The sequence below is a fragment of the Periplaneta americana genome, chromosome 7, assembly GCF_040183065.1.
Source record: "Periplaneta americana isolate PAMFEO1 chromosome 7, P.americana_PAMFEO1_priV1, whole genome shotgun sequence".
Classification (NCBI taxonomy): Eukaryota; Metazoa; Arthropoda; class Insecta; order Blattodea; family Blattidae; genus Periplaneta; species Periplaneta americana.
This window is the reverse complement of record NC_091123.1, coordinates 93,043,681-93,061,572: the sequence shown is the minus strand read 5'-3', so window position 1 is coordinate 93,061,572 and position 17,892 is coordinate 93,043,681. Positions and strand designations below refer to the sequence as shown.

The 17,892-nt window shown below is 34.1% G+C and overlaps 1 protein-coding gene across 3 annotated transcripts in view; it reads left to right on the top strand.

Annotated features, from left to right (window-relative positions):
* The window catches only part of LOC138703297 (uncharacterized), a 92,023-nt gene that overhangs the window by 28,171 nt on the left and 45,960 nt on the right, over positions 1 to 17,892 (top strand). For 2 of the 3 annotated variants that reach the window (XR_011333079.1, XR_011333078.1), the window contains exon 3: positions 3,707 to 3,891. Coding sequence is in view for 1 of the 3 variants with exons in the window: in XM_069831074.1 (XP_069687175.1) it covers positions 3,707 to 3,808 (102 nt within the window). In the remaining 2 variants the exon portion in view is untranslated. Of the gene's footprint in view, positions 1 to 3,706; positions 17,889 to 17,892 lie in introns of those variants that run through there. The other variant, XM_069831074.1, reaches the window with a different exon arrangement.

Below are 17,892 nucleotides of genomic sequence, written 5' to 3'. Positions count from 1 at the left end.
TGCTTCTTTGTAAATCATCATTATCTTCTTTCTCACATTTCAAACTCATTTGTGTTTTCCGGACATCACAACGCTAACGTTAAAACTAGTTTAAAACTGGCTTCTTCAGAGCTTTCTCCGTCTGACAATATTCCCTTCTCTTGGTCTGTAATTCTGGTAGTCGAAGTAATTTAATTTATACTGTAAATATTTTATATATTTATTAGAGAAAGTTCAAATTTCTAAAAACAACTACAGAACAGATAAAATGCTGTAACAGTAAATTATATTGGAAGAGCTTTTTACAAAATAGAGGAACAGTTATAAAAACGAGCATAGCGAGTTTTCCAATTTGCGTGATTTTGTAATGCACTTCACAAACGTGTATTGTATAACATTTTTTGCACGATCTTTTTTAAATTGCAAATACAATATATTTTATATTATTACGATATATCGAAGTACATATGATATTTCCGTGCAGAAATTCTGCGTCATCATATAATGAAGGATGAGTGGAACAGAGAAAAATTCTCTCCGGCACCGGGATTTGAACCTGGGTTTTCAGCTCTACGTGCTGACGCTCTATCCACTAAGCCACACCGGATTCCCTTCCCAATATCGGATTGAATCCTGTCAGTTTAAGTTCCACTGTCATATATCTATGTCGCAGTGCATGAGGGTAGGCCATTAAAGGGAACCCAAGAGGTGGAACTTAAACTGAGAGGATTCAATCCGACATGGGGATGCGAATCCCGTGTGGCTTGGTGGATAGAGCGTCAGCACGTAAATCTGAAAACCCGGGTTCAAATCCCGATGCCGGAGAGAATTTTTCTCTGTTCCACTCATCCTTCATCAGACAATATATTTTGCATTGAAAATTAGGAACAATATTATTCCAAAACCTTCGCAAACTCCACTGTAATGATAACTAAGTAAAATTAATGCAATGTAATGAATCAATTTAATTATAGTTACGAAGAACGGTTTCCCTAGCAACATGTTTCTGTGGGGGAATTCTAACTTGCAAGGCTAACAGCAATAGCTGTAAATACAGCGAAAAACACGATCGAAAAAAAAGTTTATTAGGGCCCATTTGAGTTTCAGTTCTTCATTTTATCGATAATTTCATTAACTTTCGTGTAGTCACACATTGTACAAGCCTAGTTTGTCACTCTGGCTTCAAAAATCATATTTATCACTAGATGTTTATTTACGTTACATTACATTTAGCAACAATAAATTTACAACTATGTACACCGATATCTCGGAAAATTCATTCGAACAAATATCGAGAATGGAAATTAAACACTCGGTCTGAATATACACGTACAACCAAACTAGATGCAAGCTAAAATGGAACGCTGTCGAGACGTTCAGCAAATAGAACAAGAGACAAAGGAAGTGGGCGACACCGCAGTGAATGGATGTTCGTGCCTGAGAGGAAAGACAGAGAGGGAATGTGCGTGGGAGGAGGATTCCCCGGGCTCCGGGTTCGATACCACTCACACCCCCAGATGGAAGAAGAGCGAAACTCCCTCCATTCACAAAATCCGCACAGCTCCCTCGCCCCGCCACGCCATTGTACTGCAATGACGTCAGAAATAACGACGCGGGCAGCTTGCCAAAAAACCAGTCCTAGAACCCCGTGGGAGGGTGGAAGTTCATTCATGAAAGTACGAAAGCTTCCGTTCACAGAGGAATGATTTTACCTCGTCACCAGCTGATAATAACATACATAGGTGTGTGGGACATGGAAGAAGTTATGAATTGTTCGTACACTTGAATAGAATTCGAATTAAATAGAGTTTGATGCAAATAACGCTTTATATGCAGTGACGCATTTCGCTATATATCTATCGAGAGAAAATCGTTCACGTTATACAGACATACATTCCATTACATTACAATACATACATACATACATACATACATACATACATACATACATACATACATACATACATACATACATACATACATACATAGTTGATGAAATTGAAGTAAAAGCCATACAGTAAAACTAATAGTTTGCAGTGAAAAATACAAGCGTACTCTGAAACACATCAGACAAAAAGGAATGAATAATTTTATTGTAGTATAACCGAAAAATATAATTCTAGACTGATTGACATAGTATTGCAAAAGAATACTGTATGTTCCTCTTGCTGCAAAGAGCCAAGTGCACCATATTCTGTTAAAACAAAAGTGTAATTGTGTAATAGATCCTACAGAACAACGACGTAGGAAATCTCGACTACCTTCATTGAAATGTCTGAGTTTTCCCACTAAAGCACATTAGTATCATATAGCCTACACAATACCACTGATGTTACGCATTAACATCTCGAAAAAGTGTTGGTGTTCATATGGCATTTGAGATGCATTCCGTTTCGATATACTAGTTGTACGTATACCATTCTTTCATATAAAATTACTACAGCACTTTTATTTACTGTATGCATAACGGAATGACACAAAATCTGAAGATCACATATTGCTAAATAAACAGAGTCACAAATTTGTCATTGTAAAACGGATGAAAATAAATTATAATGCATTCAATAAATATGAGTATTACGTGATAACATCTACGTGTGATATGTTATTTTATTTAGATCGAAAAGTTCTAGTCCAGACATTGTACGAAGGACATGAGAAATGATTGACTGTTTTTTTCTTTTGCCACATTATTACTTTGACGATATCATGCTAAATTTCTAGAAGAATAAAGTTCGGTGAACATTTTTTCAGAGCCACCGAGTTCGAATAGGATGACAGAAAGGCACCCATACTGCTGAAGAAAAGCTGTAAATATTGTTCATACTGTATTCCGAACCAAAGAGCCCATAGAATGAAAGCAAGTACTGTGGTATAAAAATACCTGTTTTCTTTGTTGTTCATCGATTAAAGAAAAGTGACATTCTCGCTTTTCAAGTATCCACATCAAAATAATAATAATTCCATTAATATTTGTCTAATGATGTATTTTATTGCGCCATCTTATAACACTTTCAATTGTAAGCATTACCAATGCAACAATATGCACAAAATTATGTTGTGTTGGAAATACAGTAGAGCATCGATTATCCGAAACAATTGGGAACGGATAATTGATTTTATTTACGAAAACAAATTGTGCCGGTGATGAAACAAAGAAACACTGATATTAAACACAAAACTGTACATAGAGTATATATTTTGTATCACACGTCTTATAAAATAACACAGAAAACTGACTAGCCTAGTTTGACAAGCTCAAACAGTCATTTAAATAGATCTACAGTTTAGGAAAAGAAGTTCAGAGCTGAGACTCGGTTTTTTTTTTTTTTTTGCCGCTAAATCTCGCAAACAGCGCTAGGGAAACTTCTACATGGCGCGCGCAAATTCAAATTTTCCGACTGGAACGCTTTCGGTTAACCGATGTTTCGGTTGATCGGTATTCGAATAATCGATGCTCTACTGTAAATCAAAATAAAGTACCGTAACCATCTGATTGTACTATAGTGGCATTTCTTCGAGAAAATTAACGAAAATCGTTAAAAAGAGTCATAGTTGTTAATCGTCAGATGAGTAATTATTTTAATAATGATCATAAAATTATTTAATAAAGTTAACATTCAGTAACTTGTGCATAAAATTGTTAATTTACAATATAAAAACTTCAGGACATAATTAGGCTCAAAATCGCCAGTGACGTAATATTTTTTCTTTGTTTGTTCAACAGGAAACGGAAGACGTGGATCATTCTCGACCTCAGAAGCGATTCGTAAGCAACGAGGAATCTTTAGTAGAGGAACTGAGTGGTCTAAAGAAACTTGCGGCATAAATTGGTAAACATCATCGGAGACATGAATGCTAGTATGTTGAAGACGCCGGCACTGATGGAGTACGATAGCCTGTTAGTCCAAGGTTAGTGCAGAGTCTAGCCTAGTTCAGTGTCAATATCACTACCCGTCTTGCCATGCAAGACCATATATCCCTTGACAGATGGCAAGAGGACCAAACTTCACTAGGGTCTCGGATGAACCGGAGTTGCAGAGCACCAGTATAGCTGCAGAAACGAGAGGATGGATTGTAAATACAATATGATGCCAATTTGTTACATTCTATTCAACATCAAAAAAGTTTACTTAACAAAACCAAAAATTTCAGCTTTCAGCTTTGAACTTGTGTACATATTTTCATGTAATGTGGACAATTGTACATTTTAGTTCAATTGTTCAATTTTTGTAGCATTTTTGCCTAAGCTACAATCACAACGTAAATCATTTCATACTAACTACAGTACTTATACATAACGAAGAACGTCTGAAAGTTAATGTGACATTCAATCCGACATCTTCATTTCCCGTAAGTTGTCAGGAAGCAGGATCCCATTCGAGGTAACTTCACAGTCGGGGAGTAGAGCTTTAAATATACTATAATCAAGAACCTATTCATATTTTTCTCGTCCGTTCGCAATAAGTGTAATTATTAATTAATATCTAAAACTTGTCATGAGTTTCATTGTCTACAAAGAATAACTTCTTCCATTATTTAATTTCCAGCAATGATTATTTGTTTAAGGAACTTTATTGCACTGGTCCTCCATAACTCAAAATTCCACAAATTCATTTATTATTGTTTCCTTATGGAGCTTTAGAATTAAACTATTGTCTCTCCGAACATATTTTGGTACCTAAATTATTCTAATGATACTTATTCCTTTAAAACTAAACAACTTAAAATAATATGTGGTACATAGTGTTGGAAATGTGCAATTATTGCTATTCGGACATAGTTTGGTACCGTAACTAAATTATTCTAACGATATTTATTCCTTTTAAACCAAACATTTTAAAATACGCATAACATGTGGTACATAGTGCTGGAAATGTGCAATTATACCGGAATATTGAGAACAAATATTAAACAATCAAGTTATATATTATTTTTTAGTTTCTCGTTCATACATTAATAGAAAATAACATCCTATTTTATTGCATAGTACTTTTACGAAGCTAGTCTAGTATCAATTATATAATGCTGCCAAATATTGAAGTGGTATTAACGTTAAGTTAAGGTTAAGTTTGTTCTGAGAGAACATTAAGGTTTGTATTCGTTATTAAAGTAAAAGTGGTGTAATTAAAATGTTGTGCACATACGTAATATTATATATTGTAGGTTTAATTGTGAATCTTGAAGAACTAGAAAATTGTGGTTTGTTTCATGTGTTGTGTCGAGAAGACTTGGTAGCAATTAATAAATGGGAATGAAAAATGAATTAATATACAGAGCGTTTCATAAATACACGACAAATCTTCAGTAGTGAGTTACTCATATATAGGCAATACAAATAATGTATATCAACATAAGACCGGAAGTGTTTGGTTAATGAGTTCTGTGTACTTTCAAACAATCTCACGGAGTGGGTGTACAGACATTTTCTGAAAAACAATTTGCTTGATTTCTTGGACGACACATCACTGATTCTCGTCGGCAAACATACTTTATGCTCGATTATGCTTCCGTACATTTTAGTCACCCTGTCCGCAATTACATCAATTGAAGATTTCTTGGTCGGTGGAAACTCTACGCAAACGAATTGTGGTAGGTTGTGAGACAATACGAAACACTCCAGGAATTTGGAATCGTTTTCGCGAGACAATGAAAAGTCAATGCGAGGTCTGTATTCAGGCAGAAGTTGAATATTTTAAACATTAATTGTAAAATAATCTGAACTACTAAATGTCATATATCTTTAAAACTTTTAAACCAAGCATTTCTGGTCCTGTGTTGATATAAGTTATTGTCTACATACAGTATTATAAGGAACTAATGCCTGAAATTATGTCGTTAATTTTTTAGACACTCTATGTATGCTGAGATTTTATATGAATTTAAGATTATGTTCATCCTATTTATAAATGAGGATTAGGTTACAGGTAATAATCAAGAGAAGCAGAAAGGACCTTTGAATGAAGTGTGATATAGTCAGGGTACATGTTAGTCCACCCATTTGACACGACTCCTTTCCTCTAAGACCAGTAATAATTACTATTTGAAATGTACGTGGTGATATAAGTAACAACTTTACTGTAATGGAGATACACGAATAGAATATTCAGTGAATTTTATGGTAGCTATTACAGTCAGTGCCAGCGTTTTTGGCGCGTGTCCTTGAATAGAAAGCCAGTGAGTGAGCATTTTTTTGCAAGTGCAGCTGAGAACGGTACCACCCAACACTTCACGTCAGCAATCTGTCAATCACAGTTGCCAGTCTTATTGTCCACTTTGCATTTCTAGGGTGTGTCCTTCACTGTCCAGTCAGTGGCATCTGTTGCCAGTTCGGCTGAGAGTGGTACCACCTCCTAAACAGATGTGACGTCAGCAATCTGCCAATCACAATTGTTAGCTTTGTCGCTCAAAGACTTTGGCAAAGATAAGATACTCGCTCTCAGCGTTCCAATTACTTATTTCAAGCGCCAGAAACGGTGGATTTGGTCATACAATGTGTAGTAATACTGGTCATATTTTATGAAGTGTTTTCATATATAACAGTTCACAACGTTACAATATTTTATCAATTCAAAATTTACTCTGAACCCCAAAATGTGTATATGTATTGTCTGAAAATTTTTAAATTCCCTTTCACCATGAATATCATTCCAGTGTTATTGGCATTGAATTAATTGATCCTCTCATAAAACTAATTTATTATTTTGCACCAAAATAATACCGAGTTGAATGCGTTCTAATATTAGTGAATTTATTAATGAAACGAAGAATTCTTATTTTTCATAAATGCAGCAGTGATAGAGTACTTGCCTCTCAGCACTTAAAACAAGTTCTGAGAGTTTTAAATTAAAAACCTCGAACTTACAAATTATTGTCATTGACACTTAATTTTGAAGCTCAAGAACTACATCTCTCTTGTGGACAATTAAAATATGAACCTCTTTTCTAAACAAATATGTTTCCTTTCTTTGTACATTTTTTAATCCCAACTAACTTAATTCGCGTATCTCTCAGTCTTCAAAATGTTGGAACATATCAAGTTTTGGAACGATTAGCTTTTTTCTATTCTTTTTATTAAATGACATCTTAATTAAATTTATATTATAATTGTGAATCTTTAATCGAATTACATGTGAGCTCGCATGAAGTGTAATACAGACTGCGCACTTTCTCATCAAATGCTTCCAATTTCGCTCATCAAAATCGTTGGGAACTCGGAAAAAACGCCAAGAACTGCGTCGAACTGTCACGTCTCTTCGCTATACGTGAGTGGCGTACTTGGCTAGAAAGACTCCCCCTTCTCTTCCCATTCACCAAGTGCTGTGGCCTCCCCCACCACCGACCTAACCTGCATCCACCCACACAATGACGTCAGCAGTGTTGGAAACTGAATTTGTTTGAAAATTGTATTCAGCGTTGCAGCGTCCGATGACGCACTTGAGGATCGACCTGGTCGGGCTGGAAAATCAGACGCCTACACTCTAATCGCGAAACTATATAACAGGCCACATTTCTTCATTCTTACTCTATGAACCTGTATGAAATGCAGGTCGTGTCGGGAGATTCGTGTTGGCTGCCAAGGACTGTCACTTCCACACATTTTTAATGTGGGTTATTATTACAGCCATCACCACCAATGACATTTCCTTTACTTAATCATTTTCGTCTACCTCCTCCCTATCTTATTTACCGATTCTAGAAATACGCAGTTTGCAGGATTCAGTGGTTATGCAATTGTTATGACGGAAGAACACTCAAAGCCTGTAATAGGGAGATGTAATGATTATTATTTAACATCTCTCTTCAACTTTATAAATCATGTCGGCCTCAGTGATCTTCAAAATACCTGCTTGTGGAGCGAAGATAGGTACACTGTTTCCGTCCCCAAATTATACCGTTTAAATATTCAATAATTACCTGGAACGTATAACTTTAAAAATCTCTATAATGATAGCAATTTATAAATAATTAAACCGATTAAATTTCCAACTTCTTCACTGTGTTAATTAATTTTAAGAATTTACATTAGCTGACTAGTTTCGAAGTCTTGTTCTTCATTGTCCAAAGCCGTGGAGAACCCCCGCTATCTTCTGGCTTCCTGTTGTGGTGGGGTGTGTTCATTATTGTGTCGAAAAGCATGTGTGTTTTGAAATTGAGGTGAGTGTTCAGGATGTGATGTGGGTGTGTTTTGATGATGATGATGATGATGATGATGATGATGATGATGATGATGAAAAATATAATAAAATAAATTGAGTAGGTAATGAAGCATGGTTTGAAATAATTGTTGTTTTATTTATTTAAACTTTGAAAAAAACAAGAGTTCCCTTGAGACGTGGCCATTTAAAAAAGGTACTTTTCGATATTCTCCGCACCATTCAGAAAATGGTGTTAATTAAAGCGAGTAACAGAACGAAGGCCAGGAAAACGAGAGTAATGAATGAGAATTATCACGAATAACTTTTAATCCACCATAAATTCCATTTAATACTGATGCAATCACATCACATCCTGAACACTCCACTCAATTTCAAAATACACATGCTTTTCGACACAATAATGAACACACCTCACCACAACAGAAAACCAGAAGATAGATTAAGTTATTTTACGGACAGAAGAGAGAGTTCCGATATACGTAGCCTATTACTTAGCGTCGAAACTGAAATCATACGTTACCTACTAGTAAAGAAGTAATGTGATACTAGCATGTATTATGGGCTAAACTGACCGTTCGCGTAAGTGATAATATTTTTGCTATGAATTCACTAGCAGTAGGGATTATGCTGCACATGTCTAAACCGATATTATTTCTACTTAGGCCTACATTTTTCCTCATTCATTTGTTAAGAAATAGAGAAACTATTGAATTGTGAACCCATTCAAATACTGTCAAGATACTTACTCGCTTTTAAATAAAAAATAATAAAATTACTGTCAGAAAACTGTTCTACTGGCTTTCAGCACAAAAAAATCTCCTAAAAAAACATACTCGAAATCAAGCCTAAATACAGGATGTGTCACGAGATTTTCCCCCGGTTTATGGAGATGATTCCTGGTGTTATTTGAAACAAAAAATGTAATACAATAATGTGGTGACATTCATAATTAAGGAGTTACAATAGATTTTCGAAACACGCCATAGTGTATGTAGCGCTAGACTTGTTTGCGCAGGATTAACGATGTGTGGGAGGAAGATTTAACGTTTCGCATTCCAAGGTATGGAGAATTCTTCATGAGAACGAACTGTATCCTTTTCATGTGCAAAAAATGCAGCATTTAGAACCACATGATCATGCCATCCGTTTGTCTGCCAGATTCCCAGATTTATCACCCTAGATTACTGCATCTCGGGGTGGATGAAAGACATCATGTACCCAGATTACGGTGTAAACACGAGAAGAGTTTATTCAACGCAATCTCGATGCCGCAGCAACAATAAGGAACGAACATGTGAAGTTACGAAATGCTACATGCGCGGTTCACACCGTGCGAATCTTTGCCTTCAGATGCAGGGAGGTAATTTTGAGCATTTGCCTTAAATTCACTCTACATGTAAGAGACTGGTACAAAATGAAGCACTTGTTTGTATTCTAACTATGATTTCCATTTTTATTAGTGACATCTCAAATAAAAAGTTTTTTCTGTTTTTTTTTTTTTTCAAATTGCCGTAACTCCTTAATTATGAATGTCACCCCATTATCGTATTTACATTTTTTGTTCCAAATAACACTAGGAATCATCTCCATAAACCGGGGGAAAAACCTCGTGATATATCCTGAATTTATGAACAAAACAGAGTAATAAAGAGTGATGCTAAGGTAATGGTAGGCCTACATTTCTTCCGTTAGACAGAATATTCAAACGTTTTTGTATGATTTAATAATGATAGCTAATAATAATAATAATAATAATAATAATAATAATAATAATAATAATAATAATAATAATAATAATAATAATAATGTGGCTCAGAAATCCTAATACAGCACTATGTTCACAAACCCATAGCCGAAGCATTAGAACATCGAATTTTCACGCCTGAAATCAGTATTGGAACCCATATCTAGACCTTGGAATATACAATGAATAAGAATATATGCTTAATGGAGAGCTTTCTCGTAGAATTCCTGTTGCCCTAACATGGGCTTTCAGAAGAAATTGACGAGCGAGAATCGCACTGCTGATATGTTGTGCACTTGGGTCAGTATACAAGATGGCGAAATCATTTCGATGATTTTATAGGAGAAAAATTCGCTCCAGAGCCGGGGATCGAACCCGGGTCCTTGGTTCTACGTACCAAGCGCTCTAACCACTCAGCTACGCCGAAGTTCAATCCACAGCACCGGATCGAATTCCCCTCCTCTTGTGTTTTTCCCTTTGTGGTTCGATCCCCGGCGCCGGAGCGAATTTTTCTCCTCTAATAATCATTGTTACCATAATAGATCAATTCTGTACAACCAAAAATTAATCTTTACGTAGAAAACATTTCGGTCTCTTTTATGTCGAGTATTTCCTATTTAACATGAAAACGTCGCAATTTTGTTCACTCACAACCACCATCATCAACAATAAACCTAAACTTTGATAACATGTTCACAAAGATCTGACTGTTCCCTTTTAGCTTTTCGAGAATCAAGCTAAAATTTGTATACGACGTGAAGAACTTGAATAGATACCATTATTCTGATTCAATGAATGAATGAACCAATCAATCAATCAACTGAATAAGCGTTTCATTTCATGAATCGTGCTAACATTTCGAAAGTATATTTGGACGCATTCATCGTGCTATTATAGCTTGGCGGTATCAACTTATTTCCGAGGACAATTAAATACCAATAACTGAGCTACATCTGTCTGCTATTTTTATTCGTCAGTATACACTTGGCGTTAATGATTGTAATCTGCGTGTGTATTGAAACACATTCTGCTGGTAGCGTTCAGAATGTGCTAAGACTGAAGCGTACTGCTCAGTCCTCAGTAAAAGTAATGTTTAGTGATGAATATTAAACTAGAAATATCATTTTAGTGTCTATAATTTCCTATTACATATTTTAAAATGTATGAATATATGTTGGTTAACGTCATATACGGCTTTAATTAATGATACAATTATGTACTGAACTGTAAAGACAAACATTTTTTTTAAGCATTAAAAACGTGGTATTAACACCGAACTTGTAGGCCTATGTATAACATAAATTATAACATACCAACGTTACATACACGGTTTTCCATTAATCCAAACACTTTGAAATGAAACACAGGCGTTTGAGACTGACTTTGTACAGAATATAACTATCGATATTCAGTGACCGTGTAGTCTATTAAAATATAATTATTATTTATAAGAGTTAAGAATAGATATTTTTTAAGTTATGAACCATTTCAACTTGTTGGAATATATACTGTAGTGTATAAGAAGTGTAAAATGTCGATACTATATAAAGTAATTTAATTTACTAATGAACTATTTTTCATATTGTAATGTCATAAATACATGATGTGCATTGTTTTCAAATTCTCTACCAATGCATTATAACTAAATTTTAAATATAAACCGGATTTATATACTTCAGTTTATTAAAAACTAAAACAACCTAGAATGCATAATGCATCATATTTCTATTAATGTAATTATTGTAAATATAAAGAAAACAACCACTTTAATAAATGTGTATGCATTATGAACTATATTCAAAACTTAAACTTTCCGAATGACATTCCATGAAATCAATTCTAACATTTCCATAAAGTAATTTATATTCTCAAATAGGATCTACGACTATCAATTTTATCACTTCAAGTTATTTTATTTACTTCAAGTTTAGGCACTTTCTTATATATACTAAATTCTAAAATAATTTTGAGGAAAAGTAGCTATAGTTCGTTCCATAGTGCCTGACAGGAGTAGTAAACATTGCAAGCAGAGAGGAGAGAAATATAAATTGCTATTCAACCAATGGCAGAGGTCTCATTCCACGCTTCATTTGAAGTTGGGCGGTCTGAAGAGTTATACTTCCGTCCAAGTTGACAAACGTGAAATCGGATTCCTGCCATTGGTTGAATAGCAATTATACTTCTCTTCTCCTCTGCCGGCAATGTTTGCTTCTCCTTTTAGGCATTATGGAACGAAGTATAGTCTATTTTCATTAAACATTTTAAATAATTGATTTTCCTTATTTTCGTAAATTTATAACCGACAATTATCAAATAAAATTGATAACGAAAAGTATTAATTGAAGTACAAAACATTGAGTGTAAAGAAGTTAAAATTCTATGCGTTACTAAAAGAACATGTTCTCTTGCTAACACGTCTTCAACATATAGCAAATTATCCTCACATGTGATAGTCAGCTACATTTCATCAAAACTTAATTAGCTAATGCGAGTAAATAACAGGAAGTTATTGATATATTTTGGGATATATAAAGTAAACCTCCTTGTGAAGCATATTATACTTGCAATATTGAAACGACGTAAGACGAATTTTATCCGTTGATAGAAGGGAAATCATATACAAATACAATAAATGCAGAAATATTAGAGCAAATTCCCATTCCGGATGACGAAAATATAATTTAGGCTATTTTCACAGTACATTACACTAATTCTGAATACTTTTAACGTCAAAGTTATCAATACGCGAAATTACTGGATAATTGCTTAACCAGACAGATATTACTATGTGTAGATCTGAAATATTCGTCAGATACTTTAGTTCTTCTGGAACCTTAAAATGTAAGAAAATACAAAGTGTGAGGCGTAACGAGTTGTAACCCTATTACCATACGTGAATAAAATCTATAACTTATTACATGTGAATAGAAAGACAGCCAATAATTTATGACTAAAATAACGTTGATTTTCGAGTATGAGGTAAAGGCGAATTTATCAGCCGTTTCAGAAATAACGAAAATTTCATCTTCACAGCGTCTCGCTTCAAGTCTTGATCTCGAGAATTTTTTTAGTTGGTTATTTAACGACGCTGTATCAACTACTAGATTATTTACCTTACGGTTGGGGATAACCTAGGAGAAAACAAAACCAGGTAATCAACCCAAGCGGGAATCGAACCCGCGCCCGAGCGCAATTTCAGACCGTCAGGTAAGCGTCTTAACCGACTGATCCATGCCAGTGGCTCGATCACGAGGATGAATCCTGCATGTACTGTAGTACATAATTAAAAAATATCGGTCGAAAAATTCCATTTAATTACGAAAAGTTAAAAAAAAAAAAAAAAAACCTCAGACTGTTACAAAACCCGAAAGTTACCGTTCGTCTTCCGAATACAATCATCGCAAAAGCCTGAAATCTTGGATTATTTATGCGAAAAGTACGTTCAACTAAAAATCAAATTTAAGTTTCAAATATTATTAATATATTGTTTTATGAGTTCAAATTTTTCGTATATTACTACTTTTCGTCGTAGCAGCCATAAATGTTCATCTCCTCGTTAAATACCTATACCATTCCACAAAAGATGAATAACAGAGACATTAAAATCGACATGCTAGACAAACCAACCCGACACTCCTAATTAAAACAGATGTTTTCGTTTTTATTAATAATCTGATTAATTAATCTCTCTGTACATCAGCGCGATACACATCATTCATTTGATCGACTTCACTAATCATTGATACTTCGTTATTATTCATTGTACAATATTATACAAACATAAACTGGAGTTAACAAATCCGGTTCAAAAAATATTTCATGCAATAAAATTTCATTCTTGTAACCTTTTCGAAAGCCTCAAGCACTTTAAAGATTTATACTTACTAATTACATCATTTAAATATTTCCATTGTGTCAATCTTCGAGAAAACAATGGACTTTAAACATGGTTCAATTTTTCACAAGTCTCTTCCAATGGCAGCTGGGAATGTTTAATATTTTCCCGACAACAATTTGTACATAAAGGCCTAGTAGTAATATATTAAATATCTAGCATAGCATCTAGTGACATGCGAGTGGAAATTAGAAAGCTATACTGTTAAGTGTATGTTGCGTCATTATTCATTGTTGTTAAATTTAAATAAATGAAATGTTATACATTTATACAATGATATGACTAAGTATAAATATGTCGGAATTTCGGTTGTATAAAATACCAATCACTTCGTAAAACTACAGTATTCATTAGGCCTAATTGAATATTTATTATTGTCCATTATTATATTCGTCCAAGTAATTAATTTGTGCCGTGTACTTGCCCCAACCGTCTATTAAACAATTTAGAAAGTTGTTTGAAGATGCGCCTGCATATTGATAATATTTAATTAGTGTACAAGAACGTATAAAGTCAATTGGTTCAAATACATCAGTAAAATTATATTCAAAAGTAAGTTTCCATTTTGAAATGATAATAAGTTTGTCAAATTTTTAGATTCCACAAAAATAAAAACACCAATTTGTTCGTAAAGAAGTGGAATTTTATTAACACACGAAAAAATTAAATATGACCACCACCGTGTTGTTCAATAAGAAATAGTCTTTCTTCTATGCTATAAATGGCATTAGCAAGCACATTCCTAGGGATGATTTTAATGACATCCGATATTGACTGTTTCAGTTCCTTAAGTGTAGTAGGTCTACTAAGAAATATCTTTTCTTTTAGAAAACCCCACAACCAGCAGTCAACTGGATTTATGTCTGGTGACCTAGAAGGCCAATTTCCGAAAAAGCCTACTAATTACACGATCACCCAATGTGTTGCGCTGTAGAGTTTTTACATTATAGTGCATGTGAGATGGAGCGCCGACTTGCTTGAAGAATGTTTTCGATTTTATGATTCTGTAAGGCTAGTATTGCAAAGTCTTTCAATATTTGAAAATATCGCTGCCGGTAACCTTCAATGTTTTTGTTTGTCCATTTTCAATTTCTTCAAAGATATACGGGCCTATTATGAAATGTGACGTAAAACCACACAGACAGTAACCTTGATATCATGCAATTCTTGCTGTATAAAGGTGTTCGGATTATCTTCTGCCCATATCCTGCAATTATGAATGTTAACACCTCCGTTCAATTCGAAATGTGCCTCATCTGTCCATTTCTCAATCCATGTAACGTTCGGTAGCTTCTCAATATAATTATATCTATATTGTCTATTGCATTCGTAATAGCACTGAAGGAGGCCAATTCGAACTTGTAAAGTTAAAACCATTGTAAAAATTGTTAAAATTATTCTCCTATAACTGCCACCTGTATTCTGAACAACAATTATTGTTTATATAACCGTCATACAGTTACTACAGGAACGAAACAGGCATCGATAAAGAATCTCAAACCTTCTAAGCAGTAATGATACCTATATGAAACCAAACTGCTGATATGTGCAGAAGATACAGCTGTTTCAAAATGGGAACTTACTTTTGAATAACCTTATATGTAAACCCCTCCATGCAGATAAAGCAGATAGCTGTGTCGAAATGAATGGTTAGATCTATGTAAGCCTATCTCAATCTGCCTGTTTAGTAAGATATGTGTAGAAGGCAAATCTATATTCTCTTGAGGTAGAGAGGATATTGATTCTAGCTACGACTTAGTTTTTCACACATCTTAACACATTTACATTTTATATTTCGTTTGTCGCATGTTGAATAATTTTTTATCTGCATAGCGAAATATGCAATCGATCATTTGTCTTAGTAGATGAATCAAGTAGAAATAGTCTGTTTCTCTAAAGAAACGAGAAGTATATTTATTCAAATAACATATTATTTCTTGGAAATTCCCGATATATAGCTATGTCATAAAATCTTATTGTAATGTTACTACTCTGTATATTTAATGCCACATGCTGTCTGCTTTCATTGCATTTTGAAACACAGAATCTATTATTTCCCATACGACTTACAGTAGGCCTATAATAGTAATTTATGTGACAAGAGACATATGTAGGATTTTATTTATGAGTGGAAAGTTTATCTCCTGATGTGAAAATAAATAACGTCTATTAAGTCCCGTGTTGCATATAATATTTCATCCACTACTAATATGAAAGTAATATTTCTGTGAAAATAATTTTTAATTGAAATTAAATATTAAGCTCATTTGTTATTGTTTGGTTCAAAGTCAACTATTGTCCATGGTTAGTTCAACTAAATATTATGTACAGTTGGCTATGATTTAAAGAACAGTAATGAAGACAACATTGTCAGTCGTGTTGGATACAGAATAAATAAATTTAAAACTTTTGTTCTTCGGAAGCAAAATGTCGTGTAAAAAAGAAGTTTTCTTACCGGATGAAGTCCTTAGTGTTGCCAAAGCGGCTGTGCGGGACGTTAGTTCCGCAGAAATCTGTATCTATTTATCAGAAAGAATATAATTTATTTTGTGAGTGGCGAGAAAGTAGGAACGTGAAAGGCGTTAACGAAGAAATCATATTGGCGTACCTTTCAGAAAAATTGAAAAAAATGTAAGGGCTCTTGCTTGTGATCTAGTTGATTTTATTGTGTATTTAGTCTAGTAATTGTTTTACTGTTTTAAATGAATTTCTAGCAGTGAATAAGATATCAGCAGTGAATAAAACAAATTTTATTCACTCTTGCATTAAAGTCATTGTTTAGGTTGCTATGAGCGTCTAACCAAAGCCCTCTTTACATGTAAATAGTGGAAAAATTTATTTGTATCACACAAAACACTCGCAATAACATGAACTTCTTATGGAAAAGTGGAATAAAACATTGGCTGGAATGAAAACTCGAAACAAAAAGTGAAGTAGGCTATTGATGGATTCAAACAGAATAGCCTCTTCAACAACGATAAGTAGTCATACTTGCAATGTATCAGTGCAGTGCTACGTCACTTCTTGAGTTGTTATTGGGAGATGACTACGCTATTTCTAATATAGTATAACGTTCACCTAAATCCTTATGTAACGACGACGATGATTTTACAATGTCTCTTCCTTCGAACTGTTTATCGACACAGTTACAGTGTCTCATTTACTCAATTGGATCTAATTTTATATACTGACCGAAATTCCACTTATATACTCAGTACAGACATTATTATTTATTATGAAAGACATAAAGGCATATACCATTAGTCCCGTTACCTAAACATTAGCAAACAAAGTACCTGTGATACGGCAGAGAAACATGGACTGTGTGTGTAGTGCAATTCTAAGTGAACAACCATGTCTGCTGCAAATACAGCGGAGATTAATATGCCATGAGTGGAACGTGAAAGAAAATGCGGAGTCACTAAGGCCCCTTAAAAATAAATAGAATTCACCGAAAATTAAATTTCATAAATGTTACTTCGCAGTTAATATTTTCTCATGTTCGCTTTGCAGCTGCCGCTATGTGAAGTCGGTTATTAATAATAATCATTCATTGCCAAAATATTCTGTGATTTTTCGGTAACCATTAACTGTTAGATACTGCACCACAAACAATAAGACATTTCTTTAATTTAGGTAACTGTGATTTGGAGTCAGATATATTTCCACCAAGAGGAGATATTACCCGCATACTTACGCCATGACGTGACATATCAATCACGATGCAGTATAATGTAAAGTGCACATCAATAAATTTGAACCTCCAACACTTACCATCTTGCAATATACATTTGTATTTAGCTTCCAAGACATGGTTGTACAATTTTTGTCTTTACGTTATATGTATACCGGTTAAAACGTGCAGTATAAATGTTGATAAATCTTGTGTGCAGCTCAATCCCATAATAACTTTCTAAATATAAATAGACTAAGATATTGTTAGAAAAAATTTATATCGTGCATGAGTGTGAATGCCATGTGTTGAGACTGTGTAGTTTAATGGCTAAAACTTTATGATGCAATAGTTTACTGATATGAATACGAGAAGCTACCATGCCAGCAGCTGAAATGTGAATCAATGCGAAGTATATTATACATTTTTTTTTTTTTTTCAG